At 46.2% G+C, this 16,370-nt stretch overlaps 1 protein-coding gene across 2 annotated transcripts in view; it reads right to left on the reverse strand.

The window, feature by feature from the left end:
* Window positions 1-16,370, reverse strand: part of SLX9 (SLX9 ribosome biogenesis factor) — a 36,893-nt gene that overhangs the window by 7,102 nt on the left and 13,421 nt on the right. For both annotated transcript variants that reach the window (XM_051787203.1, XM_051787204.1), the window contains exon 3: window positions 1,500-1,568. In XM_051787203.1, the coding sequence (XP_051643163.1) occupies window positions 1,500-1,568 (69 nt within the window). The remainder of the gene's footprint in view (window positions 1-1,499; window positions 1,569-16,370) is intronic.

The following is a 16,370-nucleotide window of genomic DNA, read 5'->3' on the forward strand; positions in this document are numbered from 1 at the left end:
ATTGGAATGGAAGAAAGTTCCAAGTTTTGCATTTGCTCTACTGGGCTGAACTTTGGTTCCCAGGGTCTTGGCATCCAGTGTCACAAGAGCAGCCCTGGGACAACAAGAAACAACAAACTCAGATTTAGGAAAACAGAGATGCAGTGGTAACAACCTCAGCTGTCCAAATTGGGTTCTCTTTTGGGGGGTAAAGAGTTCTTTCTCCACAAAAAAATATTTCTTTTTTAGGTACTTTTGTGCCTGTAAAGCACTTCTAACACATAGTATCTTCTAAGGGAGATTAATTTGGCACGGAGTTTACTGTGTTGGTGTTCTGCTGAAAGCAAAGCCTCTGTATTTCATTTGTATTTCCTCAACTTAGTGATTTCAGAGACAAGAGAGAGGGAAAGAGGCCACAGCAGGGCCAAAATAACACACATGATCTTGGGAAAGATGGATGCTACAAAGGCATCAGGAGGGCAGGATTAAGAGAGTGTAGGGATCCTGCTTCTGGGCTTTTCCAAAGCAGCTGACCTTCACTAGCACAGCACTATACTTCGTGTCAAAGGGTTGCAGATGTCAAAGGCACTGTGAAGCTTTTGGGAGAAGGTTTCCTTCACACACAGAGTGTTAAATTCTCAGCTTTTTATCTAAGAGGAGCTAGACACACCTCTGCAAATGGTGAAATCACAGGTGAATGGACTTGAGCTCAGAGCTCAGGCACACAGAGCACATGGTGTAGCAGAAAGCCATATCCCTCTGCCCCAAACACAATCTGCCTTCAACTCTGTTGGGCAAGAAGGTGTTAGGGGAAAAGCTTGTCCCAAGAACACCTCCAGGTGACACAAGGAATCCCTCTGCTACACTGGGTAGGACAGCATAGTCTCTTACTGCGCTGCAACACTCGAAGCAAAAATACAGACACTTCCCACAGGAAACAGAAGCATTTCTGCCATGGGCTGGTTTTGTTTAGCTCATATTTCACAGCCTCGAGAAAGGCCAGACTGTCTGGTAAGTGGGTTCACTGACCTGTAGCATATGGGAAAGAGCAGTAACACAACCAGCAGTGCCCAGAGTTCTCCCTTACTGCAGGCTCTCACCACAGAGGTTTGGGATGAGATGGTGGCAGCATAGGTCTCAGCTCCAGGCTGTCCTATCACCCCCATGGCTCCTCGGCAACGAGGAGCTCCACTACACAGCCAGTCCTATCTGTACTAGGGCTTTAAAAGATACACTAAACTTACATGGGCACAGTGTCCTATCTGGATAAAGAAGGAGTTTATGTTGTCAGATATATTACACGTGGAGAAAGATCAAAAACAGATGTGGGGCAATGACTCGGTCTTGGTGCTTAACACTGAGCAATACCTGGGACTTTGACCCCACCTGCTGGGGAGCAGGTGTGAAGGTTTCTGAGAAGCATTCAGCCCTTCCAAGCACTTAAACCCACACCCAATGAACAAGGAGATCCACCAGAGCCGTGCTCTGTGATGTGTGACATGCTTCACAGGAGTACTCACTCTGCAGCCATCTTTCTTTCCTCAGCTTCATCTTTTCTTTTTTGGAAAGAACTGTTTTTTCTTCTAAACCTAGAAGAGAAGAGACATGAGATGGAGCCTGGCTCCTGTACAACAGATTTCATTCAACCCTCGATGCTTTTGAATTTGCTGGCAGGTCAGGCAGGCTGCAGGCATTGCAGGGGCTACACTGCACCTCCAACTTTTAGCCAAACCAATTAAACCTGACTTGCTGTCAGTTAAAAAACAAGAAGCAAGTAGATCAGATCAGCAGCAGAGAATCCTAGAATGGTTTGGGTTGGAAGGGACCCTAAAGCCCATCTTGTTCTAACCCCCTGCCATGGGCAGGCACACCTTCCACCAGCCCAGGTTGCTCCAAGCCCTGTCCAACCTGGCCTTGGACACTTCCAGGGATGGGGCAGCCACAGCTTCTCTGGGCAACCTGTGCCAGGGCCTCCCCACCCTCACAGGGAAGGATTTCTGAAATATACCCGGGACAGCCCTGCAAGGAGCAGTCGATCACTAGCAGCTTGTAAAATAGGCTAGTACCTACTATTTACCAAATTCAGTATGGAAAGCAGCTGTTGAGCACTGGTATCCAATACCAAGTAAAATAACATCACAAATATTTTTACTGGCGATCTGTTGCAGATGCTATAAAATTATATCTTATCTCTGGTGTTTAAAATAAAACTGACTTTAGTCAACTTTTCTCCTGAAATGTACTGGGAATACCAGAATGCCAATGGAGGAATAAGCTCCCCAAAGATCAGTCCTCTCACCTGAGCTTATGCTTAAGCCTGCAAAAGAAAAAATAGCTTTCTTTTCCCCAAAAGAAACAGAAGAAAGGAATTCAATGCAATTCTGCAAACAACTCACTGAGGACAGCTTCTCTGAAGCTACAAATCTTTTAGAATTATTTAAACAAAAGCAGGATCATATTTTAGTAATTCCTTAAGATCAGAACAAGCCTGCTAGGGCTGGGGGGACCTTTCCATAAAGCCAGCAATCACCACCATGTTTTGAGTTTCTAGAAGACACGGAGAACAGAGCTGCTTCATATGCCAGAAAAATACATTCCTGCAGCCAATGGACCCAAAAAGCAAGAAATAAAACCATGTTTGTTGTGGCATCAAATCAGATGCCGAAACAACAAATTGCCTGTACCAATAACCAACTCTGAGCTACCACCCCCATCACTCCACATTTCTGCAGCTTCAGGGAAAAAAAGGATGAATTATGGCCAAGTGGCACATGGCACCCCGATGATATCCAGAGGGCTGCCTGCACAAGACACCCTGGCTGCCCCAGCCTGCCTAGATTTCAGCCATGGCAGTGCTGGGAAGATCTGCCCCTCATCTGGAAACAGGCTCATGACTTCACTGGAAAAACAGCGCCCAGTGGGATTTGTTAATGAAAATTAAAAAAACCCTGCAATTCAGCCAGCTGGCCAATTCTAGTAATAACAGCAATTCAGGTTTGGGGGTTTTTCACCCCCCTCCAAATGGTAGAGTGGAATATTTAAGGAAACAAAAGCTGTTTTCTTGGCAAGAGCCCAATCTTGCTGCTGGCTGGGGATGGCGGGCGGCACCCAGGCCAGCAGCCGGAGATCTCCAGAGGGGTGCCTAGGGAAAAGGAGTTGGATCCCTCCCATGTCAGCAGCCAATTCCTGGCCTTTTCCATCACCTGCTTCCCCAGACACTCCATTTTCCATATCCCAACTTGCCCCTCAGAAGGCTGTTTTGCTGCTGGAAGGTGCCAAGTTGTGTTTGGCAACCTAGAGTTGTGACGCCGATTGCCAAAACCGCTGGAAACCCACTGGAGAACAGTGGAGGCAGAATTCGTCTGGTTAATTAACAGCACAGACTATCCCCATGGTAGTCTTTTATTCTTATTCAGCTTGCAAGCACCTTCGAGATCCAAGCCAGACCACAGCTTCCCTTTAATTATTTTCCTGTGAAATCAGAAGAGTTTGGGTCCCCTTTTCCAGCCCATTCCACAGGTAATTTAAGAACACTTGCCTTTGAAAGCTTGTGTGTGCAGGAAAGGCAAGCAAGCCCCATGCACATTAGCTGAGGGTAATTTCCATACATTTAGAGAGAATGTGTTTTTTCTTTCTTCCCTCTGATCTGTGCAGTACAAGACATCTCAAATACAAACAGATTACAAAAAACCCCACAACAGCTTTTTTCCCCCCTCAGATCAAGCGTTTGATACTAGTCCTGGCAATCCTCAGCATCCTGCTTTCATGGCAGAGAAGCGGATTTTTTTTTGAAGACAGTTTCCTTAATTCAAAAATCTTGGAGTTTTTTTTGGTAAAGGACTCAGACTAAAAAAGAAATTAAATATATATATGCACTCATATATATATATATATATATATATGACTGCTTTTCATAAGGGACTCCTTAGTCTAAGCATATATATAAATCCTACCTTAGAAATCCCCATTTTATACATTCTAGGCATTCAGAAGGAAGCTGGACTGGGTTAAAGCTGTAACACCACAGGCTTCCATGCCCTAAGATTCAACTATTTGACTCCACAACTGAGAGGGTGAAAACACAGGTTTCACAGTTCCAGGAAACTACATTACTTGGAGGACTTGGCCATGAGCAGAAATATCCAATAACCTATGCAGTGCCACGTGGACAAATAGTCCTTCGAGCACCAGGCATCTGCTCCCCCCTGCACAGCTGCAGCGAAGCACTAAGCTCCACCTTGGGTATGAGGTATCAAGAAACAACATGTAATATTAATTATTATTCCCAGAACCCTGATATACATAACAGTAAAAGCTGTTGCTGCTCAAAACATAATATTTTGGCAAATTGAAGTTAAATAACAACAGATGTGTTAATTTTAGCCTCGGTTGTATAACGGCAGCAAAAATGAGCATATGTCTACAGTTGTGGGCTGAGTTCACAAAAGAAGTCACAAAGAGTACATCCAAAAGCAGAGGACTGGGTGTGGTTTTGGGTTGTTTTTCTGAATGACACAGTGTCACTTGAAAATTGTCTTCCAGCCCTTGTCCAGTGAAAGGGCCTGGGAAATGGTAACTGCAGTCTCCTGAGGCACACGCAGTGGCGTGACCTGACAGACGTCAGTGCACAGCAGTTGAAGGTGTTCCCCAGGCAGAGAGCTGAGGGAGGACATGGGCCAGGCAAAAAGTCAGCCAAGATGTCCTCTGGTAGAGGCGATGCTCCACGGGAGCCATCCTGGCAGCTCCCTGCCCTCATCCCAACCCACAGCTCCCAGTCAGTGACCTCCAGCTCCACTGCTCCAGAAAGCATGGACTGCAGAAGTCCCATGTCAGTAGTGGGACTAAGGCTTGGAGGTGGTAAGGACAGAGACAGGGAGTGGGTATCCAATCTCTTTGCTCTCTTGCTGTTAGAGGAGCCCCAAGAGACAGCGTGGTAGCCTGTATGTGAGCACAGAGACCACATTCAGGTTTTACCCAGCCCAAGCCCTGCCACACCCTGAGCAGGCTCGGGAATCAGTATTGGAGGAAAAGATGCCAGCTCCTGTTGAGGCAGGGCAGGTTTCACCATGGATACAGTATTTGCCTTTTATGTTCCAAAACAAGCTACATTATTTTTGTTCACCATTGTTACACCGGCACACAAGCTTCCCTCCTGCCCTGATGAAGAAGGCATCCTACATCATGTGAGATCTGCATTCTCCAACCCTCTAGATCCCCTGGTTATTTAAAGCAAAGCCTACTTCCAAGCCTGGCTTCCCATTGGAAACCCAGGGGAGCAGCATAACTTGTGTCCTCAAACCAAGGTCATGCCTCTGCCAGGCCTGGTAAACATCCCCAGGCTCCGACCAGCTCCAGCATGGGCACGAGGCCTCCGTGTGCAGCAGAGCTGAGACTCAGCTCTTGTCAGCTGCAGAAGGGCACACATGACATGTGGGAGCACTTCCCCTCAGGAGGTGAACTGGGAAGTCACAATCTGCACAGCAGTCTGTGAAAGGCAGCTCCATAGAGAAAGTCTGTCCTTCCAAGCGATGTCTGAAGCACACCCAGCCCCTGCCACAAGGCAAAAGTACCTCCTTCTTCTCCTCTTCTGCCCAAGGGCTTGTCCACTCTATGTGTCCTCATCTTTCCCACCGTGTGCTCTCAGCAGTCCTCCCCAGCACAGAGCCTGACCTCTGAAGGGTCAGTCACATAGAGGATGCTCAAAGTGGCCCAGCGTGTGCCACTTTTGCAGCTGGAAGGTTATTTTTATAACCAAGGCTGAAAGAGGCACCACGCTGCAGTAAACCCAGATTTGTGAATCACACGTGCCACAAGGACTGCAGGATGCCCCATCTGAGCCAGGTGCTTTGCACTGCCATTTCACAGCACAAAGAATCACAGAACGGGTTGGGTTAGAAGGGACCCTCAGAGACCACCTAGTTCCAACCTCCTGCCATGGGCAGGTACACCCTCCACTAGACCAGGTTGCTCCAAGTCCCATCCAGCCCTGTCTCAGTGGAGAAACACCCACAAGAAGTAATGCTGGAGGACAGCAGGACAAACATGTGGCCTCTGCTTTGTTCTGCTGATGAATTTCCATTAGTACCTCTCTTCTATCACCTCCATTCTGCTCCAAACACCCTGGGGGGCAGCAAATCAGGTCAGACCCATTAATAGTCCAGGACATTGAAACGCTGCTTTCATGTACATCTTGCTGGCTGTGGAAAATTTCTCATTAAAAAAAAAAAATTGTAAATAACCCCATGTATTTCCTATCAGCATGTCCTGCAGAAAGCACCCTTTTCTGATTTTTTTTTTTCCATTTAAAGTAACTTGTTCTTATTACACTGCAGATGCACAGTTTTGCTTGAATATAGGGGGTACCACTCACCATCCTTTCTTCCTGCTGCTTGCACATTTGTCCTTGCACAATTACAGTGAGCAAAAGGCCAACCAACCTCTGTGTTCAGTAAATTTGGAGGTACCCTCATACTGTTCTTCCATCAACCATGGAAGTGGGAAATGGAAGGAAAAGGAGGAAGAGTTTTGAACTAACACAGGAAACATTTAGATTAGATGTTACAAAGAAATTCTGGCCTGTGAGGGTGTTGAGGCACTGGCACAGGTTTCCCAGAGAAGCTGTGGCTATCCCATCCCTGGAAATGCTGGATTACATTTTACTTACTTCCCTTCATGTTTCTTCTACCCCCAGAAGAAAATAAAAAACAAAAAAAAAAGGCAGGTCTCAGTACTCCCTCAGCTGGAATACTTCAAAACCCACAAAACATGCGGGCCAGCATGGTGTGGACAGATCCATTCCCTTGGGAGCCCATCCTCAGTTCATGTGCAGCGAGGAAAGCACACAGATCCGTGACTCCCTTGGCAGAAAGGGATGTGCCCTTGCAAAAACAGTGCCCTTGGGAACTGTCCTGGTTCTGGCCAGGACAGGGCTAATTTTTGCAGTAGCCAAGAGGAGCCATGGTAAGGACCTGGAGGTTATTCTGTACCAGAGGGAACACTAAACTGGAGAGTACCATTCCAAAACCACGACAGGTTTGCCATCACAACCTAAAAACAAGGTACTGGGGACACGAGGAGGTGTCATTCTGAGCTGTTTTCTTACTTTCTGCAGCAAATATTTTTAAGGTTCTTACAAAACCACGGACACCACCAAGGTGAACCACCAAAGTAGACTCCACAGAGTCCACAGCACAATTTGGACAGTCGGCCTTGCCTTTCACACAGGATAAAAATTTATAGTGTAACAACAAAAATACATGCACAAGAGTTATTTGTGCGGATATTGCAGTTCCAATAAAGGGCAATGAGAAGAACAGAACAGCATTTCTATAACAGCTTAAACAGCAACAAATCTCTGGAATGAGATTTATTCTGAGACCAAAAGTAATTCATATTTACCAATGGATAAATTCTCTCCTCAGGGCTTACAAAGGGAGACAGAATACCGAAACATTCCTATGCTCTTTGACAACGCCTTATAGGCCTGTATCTGAAAGAGATTTTCCCCAAAATATCCTTTCCTTTCCTGCTAATAGGATTACCTTTGACTACACTGTCCTTTGAGAAATTTCAAAAAGCAGTAGTTCAGTATCTCTGCAGTATTACACAGTGAAAGATCTAGATCTGAAAGAGTTGGATTTTACCTGGTGCTTGTAATTTATGCAAAAAGCAAGAAAACATTAATCTACCTTAATTTTCTTGCCTTTTAACTGTATATTAGCTAGTAGAAAAATTGGCATTCCCTAGGGAAATTTTCCATCTCCAACTACTGGTTCCTATAACCCCTCTTGTGCTGATTTTGGTACCTGGCATTTCTTTTACGAGAACATTTTTACCCTATCCCTTCATATCTGCTCTTTCAGCTCCTTAGAGGAGCCTGCTCTGCTCGGCTGTACTTGTTATTACATTCTCAGTGGATGGATTCAGTGGCGACCCTGCATTTTATTGCAGAATCAGAGGATGGCTCGGGTTGGAAGGGCCCTTAAAGACCATCTAGTTCCAACCACACCTGCCACAGGCAGCTTTTTATGCTGCATTTCCCCTCACAGTCAAAGCAGTGGCTTGATGGGGTGCTGGGGAGAGGAGAGGGGATGGACAACAATAGGGAAAAAAAAAAAAGGATTTAAAGATGCTCAGAGGACAGAGGGACAAAAGCACAGAGGGACAGGCTTCCACAGCAGACAGGCAAATATGCCACTGTCAGGTGCCATTGCAGCCATTGTCCAGAGAGCTGTACAGACTGAGATTCAAGGACAAGGAAGCTGAAAGTCACACATCCGCTCTTCCCGCACTTCCTCAAAAAACCTTCCCTCAGGCAGAAATAGCACTTTAGCATCTATAATCAAGCTGGGATTTCACCAAAATACATATTCTAGTTAAACATGTCAGGCAATAGTCAAAAACCTTGAAGTATAGCCAGTCACACCTAAGGTGGGCAGCCCTCAGCCTTTGCTAGGCCATGCATCAGGGAAGGAGCCCTGACTTCATTTAGTAAACACTCTGTTCAGTAAATCTGCTGTCTTGGCACACTGGCAGCCTCTTCCACTGCATGCCTGTACAGGCAACATCTCCAGAACACCACTCAAAGGCCTCTGTATGCCAACACCCCACCTACTGCTAAAGGGATTGCAGACACACTCTCAAACTCTGCAGTGATGCTGGCAGGATGCTCGAGGATGTTTTGGGGAGCAGGGAAGAGGCCTGGAAAGTGCTGTCCTGCTCCAGGGAATACTGAATGCAGTATTGGATTGCTTGTCCCTAATGGAACTAAATTTAAAAAAAAAAAATCAACTGTAATCAACTTCTATGTTAATGACACAGAGCCAGGGCTGTTTCCTCTGGAAAGATCGACACGGAAAGTGAAGCAGTATCAATACTAGCAGCATTATCAACACATGACATTTGGAAACTTGGCACAGAGACAACAGTGGGCAGACTCCAGCACAGAGTAGCTCATGGGGCAGGCAAATGAGAGCTTAGCTTTGGCTTAGCTTACCCAGGGGCTTGCTGCTGCTCCTTCCACCCTGCCTCCCCCAGCACTGGCATGTATCCCCCCAGACAAACCTGCACCCAGGGCAGCTTTCTGCTCCTTTAACTGAACCAAACCAAGTCAGCATCAGGCCAGGGAGACATGTGGTCAGGAACACAGGATGCTCCTTGAGACTGATCTTTCAGACTTCAGCCCTGAGGTCTAAAGTGCCCATAATCTATTTCAGACAGAAGTTAAAATTTATCAGTAGCAACATATCTCTAGGACAACTGTTGCCTTCATTCCAGCCTGATGTAAATGAACACATAAGCAGTCCCAAGCCCCTGGGACAGGTTCACAAGCAAGGGCAGAGGGAGTGTCTGCAGAACCTCTCAGGGCTGGAAGAACAGAGGGACTCACTAGATTTGGCAATGGTGATATCTACAGCCTTCTACTTCTGCAGCTCACTAGTCTGTTTTTCATAACAGTTAGTAGGCACTTGAAGTTTCAAAATGCCCAGCTAAGGCATTGTAAGGAAAGTGTTGCCAGGTTTTCCCCGCTGGCTGCTGTCAAAAGATGGGAGTGCCCAATGTGGATACCCTTTTGTTCTTACAAGACACACTAATTCCTACACCAAGCCTCATGGGAAGGTGGGGAAGATCTTGTCACAGTAGGAGATTCAGCAGTGACAGCACCAACCAAGCCACGAGAAACAAGAGAAACATGAAAATCGTTGGCTGACCCACCCCGACCCTCACCTTGCAAGCACAGCTCTCCCCCACACAGGAGCCGTAGAGAACCATGTGTCTGACCAGCAGACAAGGAGGGAGAGAAACAACTCTCCTGATCAAACATCCCAGCACCAATTCCCACCTTGATGGCAGCCTGGAAGTACAAAACAGAAGCAGCTTCAGAAACGGCTCAGGGATCAACATCAAATGGTAGTTTTGACCTGCTTAAACACCAGCTCATCAATAGCCTGAAAAAATCTTCCTTCCTCCCTGATTTCATCTTCTCCTTTGATGTTTCTAGCTACAAATTTCTCAGCTGAGTTCTGCCTCTTCCCAAGGACCTAATTAGAAGAACCACCAGCCAAAAGGCAGTGGCCACAGCTCCACTGGGAAATAAGGCAGCACGTGGCATGGGAGAAGGAAGGTGACCAGAGGCAGGACCTGGCAGGACACCACAACTTTGTTCTATTTCCCAGTCACACTTAGACACAGGTTTGAGTCCAGAAGAGCCCTGTTGTTAGACAGAAGGAGGTAAAGGAGGGGAGTAGCTGGTAGGACTCCTAAGAGAGAAACCTGGGTGCAAGCTCTGAATGAAGAGCTTTTGGAGTGAACCCTGACTGTATCTCCCACATCTGTCTGTTAAACAGTTATGATGAACACTGCTATGGGATCTCTTCCTTCTCTTCTTCCCCGCAGATTACTTGCTCTACAGCTGTATAGCTTATCCTGTCATGGTACAGGTGACTCTCCTCTACTCCTACGGTCCCATAACTGTCCCATGAATGAGCTTTCCATCATCTCTACAGTCCTCTCTTACTTTCCTACTCACTCGTTAGGGGTATTGGGATGTCAACACCTCTGTCTCAGATGAATACCCAGAAGGGAGATCTTGGTAAAAGGTGAGGACACCAAGCTCAAGACTGTCAGGAAGCTCGTGGTAAGAGGTTGTGCAAGCCCACCAAGGATGCAGTAGCTTTCAGACACACATAACAAGGAAGAAAGTGCCTGAATTGGCTCTTGGAGACCTGCTGACATGAAAAAAAACCCAGAGACGTCTGGATACTAAACTTTACCCCACAAGGACCTAAGGAAAGAGAAAGACAGGAAAAGAAATGGAAGAAAAATACAGCAGATTAACATTTGTAGACATACACAGGCCCACTTCTGCATCCTGACTGCCATGATCTTAAAAGTTACATGTTTTGTGTTTGCAAACAGCAGATTCCTAACTGGTTCCAGGCACAATAACATAGATTGGATACACATAAACCCACTGCTACTGCCTCAGACACTGCACTGCCCTGCCTGGCCCAGAGCACGTACCCAGAGAGGATCACGTGTCTCTAAATTAAAGATGCAGACGCAACAGAAACTTCCCTTCAGATGTGTATGTGGGAATTTTACAAGGAATAAACAGATACAGCTTGAATTTTAGAATAAACCAATGAACAGAAGAAAACAGAATTGCAGGAGAAACAGAGGAGAGGACTAAATGCTTTGGTCTGCTTTAGGAATGGGCACGAGGTGAGGAGGAGGGCTTGGGCAGAAGATCACATGATCCAAGACTATGCAATGTGCCGGGACCAAGCTCCAGGCTCCAGGAAGGGCCACACCAGGAGGCACAGACACAGCTTTTACTGGGACAAAGGGGCAGAGAGAAAGTTCAAGCCTCTTCTAAGGAACTAATCCCAGCACCTAATCCCCCAGGCAAGACTAAACAACAAAGAGGACTTAAAAAAAGCCTTGCCCCACCTCATTTCTTTGTTGATGAGTTTTGCCTTCCAATGCTGCCCTAGTTAATCCAATCAATCCCTGCCCTTTCCAAGAGATCCCAGTCTCTGCTTTCCAAACAGTGGCTCTTTCCCAGCCTCCAAACAGTGGCTTAAGACCTCTTAGGACCAGTTTACCCTTTTTCCAGGACAGCATAGACAGCATTTCTATTGTCTACTGTTCACTGTATTCTTCCCCTGCTTGCTTGTTCAACCTTAATCTCTCCTCTCCTCCCTAGTGCTATGAAGCCAGTGTTTCCAGTCTTGGCCATAGGCCTTATTTTCCAGACAAAACCTGTACATCCTATCCTGAAGAAAGAAACGTGGAGCAGATAAAGGTGCGTTATGATTCTGTGCTTGACCTGACATAGCACTGCCAGCAAACTCCTGCCATGTGCAGTGGACAAACTTCTTCCCCTGATCTTTTTTCCTCACCAATTAATTCCATGATGGATCTGAAGGGCAGCAGAAAGCACAGGAGAGAAGAAAGTAAGTACATACTAATGACTGCAAAAACAAACTGGGAAAATATATCAATTTCCAGCCAGTTGCAAGAATGCTACAGGCAAAATGGATAAAAAAGCCCAAAGCTTAACTTGTATCTCCTAAGCATACTAATCAGCTGCTCTCCATTCCAGCAGCTCTGCCACAGAATTGTGTTAAAAGCAATCTAACCTGCACCAGGATAGATTCTCAACACTTCCATTTCAGTTTCAAATTGCACTAGAAACACAGTGACAACCTTACGCTAAAATAGCCAAGTGGCAGAGTTGACTTCATGAATGTATTTGGGACTTGGGATCAGGGCAGAAACAAAAGAATTCCACCCTGGCACTGTTTAGCTATACTACTGGCAGCCCCTCTGCCCCATCTCCAGCTGTAAATGTCTGTACCTTCAGGAGACAAAGAAAGGTCACTGAAACTGGGCTCAGAGCATACCAGGTCTGACCACAGCTTCAAGCAGACAATGCCCAAATATACAGTCTAGGCATTTAGTACCTCCAATGTATTTTTATTCTGGGGGATCTGACCAGTTATTTGGCATCCCATGTGGGCACCAGAAATCCAGAACAAATATGTGCAAAGAGTGCTGCAACTTAACTGCCATTTTGCTTAAGGATTTTTGCCTGTCCCAAGCCCAGCATCTTCTAGTTAGTTTTTTTCCCACTTAGCTCACTGGGAACAAGTTTAGTCTCTCCTCACCTCTGTGGCAATCCTCTTTTACTAAACTTCATCAGCTCCTCTTTTCTCACAGTCATCTTTTCCAGGAAGAAGATCTCTGATGATCCATTCAATCATTGCTCATATTCCACACCTTTGGCATCAACGCTGAAAAACTGATCTACAGATAAACAGCAACGCTCAGGAAGGACAGCGTTTGGCTGCAGACACAGCTATGAGCTCCTAAACCCAGGCTGCCTGTTGCCTTTGAGGTGAGGCCAGTCATGGGTGCTTTTCCTGCCCCTGTGCTAAAGAAGCTCAGTGAACCTGCCATCACATTCTACACCACCACAGCCACGAGTCCTCAGGCAATGCCTACACACCAGCAGAAGAGAAAAGCAGAGGTAGAGCTTCTAGAGACAGTTCCTGACTGCTCCAATCAGTTTTTTTCATGAAATAATTACTCTGAACCTTACTCAGAGCTTTAGGACCATGGCAAAATTTCCACTGGGTTATTTTAACTGTTGATTAATTCTCCTCTCCTGGCACTTCTCTTCGGATTCTTTAACGCGTCTGGTCTCAGGCTCCCCACAGCGTGGGTTCGTTTCCCCACTCACAACACTCCATGCATTGACAGGGAAATGAAAAAAATAATCACATGTCAGAGCTTGCCCTTGATTTTAAAGTCTGTGTGGCAGATTAACATAGTGTGCTCTCCCTCCCCATGCTGCCCTATCTGTTGCACAACAATACGTCAAGGAGTTAATCCCACCATCTGCAGCTGTCAGAGCTCCTACACACCAGGAAACCCAAACACCTACAGCTTGGGAGCACTGAGGGAACATAAAGTCCAACCACATCTTCTACAACCAAACAGCCACATATTAAATGTAACCATATTAATTTCTTTTACCTGACAGCCTGCTTAGGCAATATATACAAGATAATTTTAGATTTAGACATCAAAAAGAGCTCCACAACTCAGCCTGTATAACACCAGCAGACATTCATTATTTACATAATTTAAGAGTTATTAGCTTGATCCCAGTTACATTCTGATTGGTCAGTTCCAACAACACTTGCAGGGTAAGTGGTTTTATAAACTACTGCACACACAGAGGACTAAAGCACTAGCATAAATATAAAGTAGGAAGGAGAGTGAGAAGACCCTGGAAAGCTTCCCAAATTGTTTGTGACAGGCATACACTTGATCTCCAGCTTCCAGCTCAGTTGGGCAACAATCGACATGCAGGATCAGCAATGCACAACCCTCCCCTCTCCTTTTTTAGGAGCACACACAGCAGATTTCAAAACTGGGAAGCATTTGAAGAATGGAGCTAGAAAAATAATCACCTGGAGAAGCACAAGGCATGAAATCCACGTTGCTCTGGTCTGCAATTGGAGTGGAGAGATAACTCAAGCCCATTCTCAAGCATCTACTGCAGGTTAACACCTGCTGCACCCAGGGACTCACTCCTGCCCCACATAGCCCTCCCAGCTCACAGGGCAAGTTATGTCCAGACCAGACACAAGGTGATTTTTTTCTTGCAGCACTAGACAACTGACTGCCATTGATAAGTAAATGTTTCAGCACAAGGTCTAGACTGGAGCTGCCAAGCAGAAGCCCCTAAAGGACAGACTGAGGTGATCCTGTGTCTGCATGAAGCCTGTGTGTTACTAACAGCCCTTTAACCTTGAATGGATCTTACCAGTTCTACCACTCCAACATTACACAGTGAACTATTGGTTTGGGGTTTTTTTTGTGTGGTGGTGTTGATTACACAGTTCAAGAAGCCTAGCCCATGAAAACATTCATTCCAGGTGATGCCCAAGCACATCAAGTCTCCTTCCCTCCTCCTGTGAGCCCAGACTGCCCCGTAAGTGGAACTGGTCCAAACACTGCTTCACCACCTCTTCCAGCAGCCTCTGCCACTTCTGGTGGCTGCCACTTTTATGCTGTCTCAACTGCTCTTCCGCTTCAGCTCACAGTCCAGAGCTCCCAAAAGCCCTGAGGCACCAGCAGAATCACCAGCTCACAGACCTCTGTGATCATCACTTCACTGCAGACCTCCCACAGCATTCTTCATCTCCTGACAAAGCTAGGCTTGGCTACTCTGTTGGGGACTCTGTCTTACCCACAATGATTCTCACACAAGACTTTGTGTCTTGTGTCACCCGAGAGTTGTTTTTCCAAAAAAGTCTTAGAGCTAGCCCCTCTACTCCAATGTGCATGCCCATTTGGCTCACTTAAATGCAAATAAAACCTTTAAAAAAGAAAAATCTAAATCTAGGCCCCTCTAGGAAAGGCAGCAGCTCTTTAAAATTTTTTTCCAGCCCATCACCTCTTCCCCTTTTCTTTATTTGAAACTTGCAGATCAGCATCGGTCATCCATCTCGGAATGACATTATCCTGGTAGAATCTATTTTAAAGCAAGCAAAATATTTAAAAAATGACAGGGCTCTGACACTTTGTACTTGATTCTCTCTACCCCCCCTGCCAGCAGCACAGGCAGACAGTAAGAAGTCTCATTTACACTGTGTCTGCGCTAGAACAAGTGGGTCCAGCCCCATCCACCCCACACAGGGATGAGATCAGCAGCTGCCAGCACAGAGCTGTGGCAAGAACACCCATGACGTTAAAAGAAATAACGGGGTGGGGAAGGACCCAAACTACTGTGAGTAGTTCTCTGACACTCCTTGCTCTCAGCTTTCAGAGCTGCCAGACATTTGGCATTGCCTTGATCTTCTTAGGTCTGAGACTACAACAGCAAACCTTGAGACACACCTGCCCCTTCACCTCTCTGGTTCAGTATCCCCATGCTTACAGGGGAACAAGGACTGGCATCCTTCCTGTGAAGAAAGTGCTCCATGAACACAAAAACCACACCCCCCTTCCCAAGCAGTATCTTGAAATATTTAGGCTCACCGTGCCCAAAAAGCTATACCTACTGAGAACACCTGCATCCCCAACAAAATACCATACTAGTTCCCAGAAGAGAAAGGCTTTCACTGTAAAAGAGAGGCCAGCAGATCTTTCCACATTGCACAGATGATGCTGGCAGAAACAGTATTTCTCTGCATGAAAAGGGCTATGGCATGAGCACAGTGCCTGCTAATTTCCTAATATGGATCACAGTCCAATGGATTGAGATCCACATGCCTACAGACTCATCACTGAGTCTCACTTGGTCTAAGACTGAGTTCAATATTTTTACCCCACTGACAGGATATTAATTTTACCTAATGGACCAAGAGTTGCCAAGAGCTATGAGCTATTTTTCACATTTTTCTGGCTTTGTTCAGCTTTCCTTTCCTGATGAGGACCTCCCCATTTAGTCCTGCCTTTGCTGAGGTGTCGCAGCACAACTTGAAGAAATGCCAGCATCATGGCAGATCTCAAACCAAGAGTGCAAAGCACAATCTGGACTTCTTCAGGAGGTAGGACTGATCCAAGCCACTGTGCCAGGAACAATGTTTGATGATAACAAGAAGGCTGTTCCATTTCAGAGGTTTGCAGGTTTGCATATCACCATCCTAAAAATAATTCAGGACAGAAAGCAGCAGCCAAGTCCATGGTGTTGTGGTAGAGCCCCCACCCATATGAGGAACACATGGCATCCACCAAGTTGTGAGGAACCTGCCCCTTTGGGTGGACACCTTCGGGCAGGGGATAGGGAGATAAGGAAATCTGCAGGATGTAATGTCAAAACACCCAAGACATTGTGGGTAAGAGAGAAACGTGTCATTGTCCCCCCCTGCCAA

Source organism: Manacus candei, unplaced genomic scaffold (genome assembly GCF_025592945.1).
Source record: "Manacus candei isolate 608988 ecotype Guabito, Panama unplaced genomic scaffold, ASM2559294v1 h1tg000023l, whole genome shotgun sequence".
In the NCBI taxonomy this organism is placed as follows: Eukaryota; Metazoa; Chordata; class Aves; order Passeriformes; family Pipridae; genus Manacus; species Manacus candei.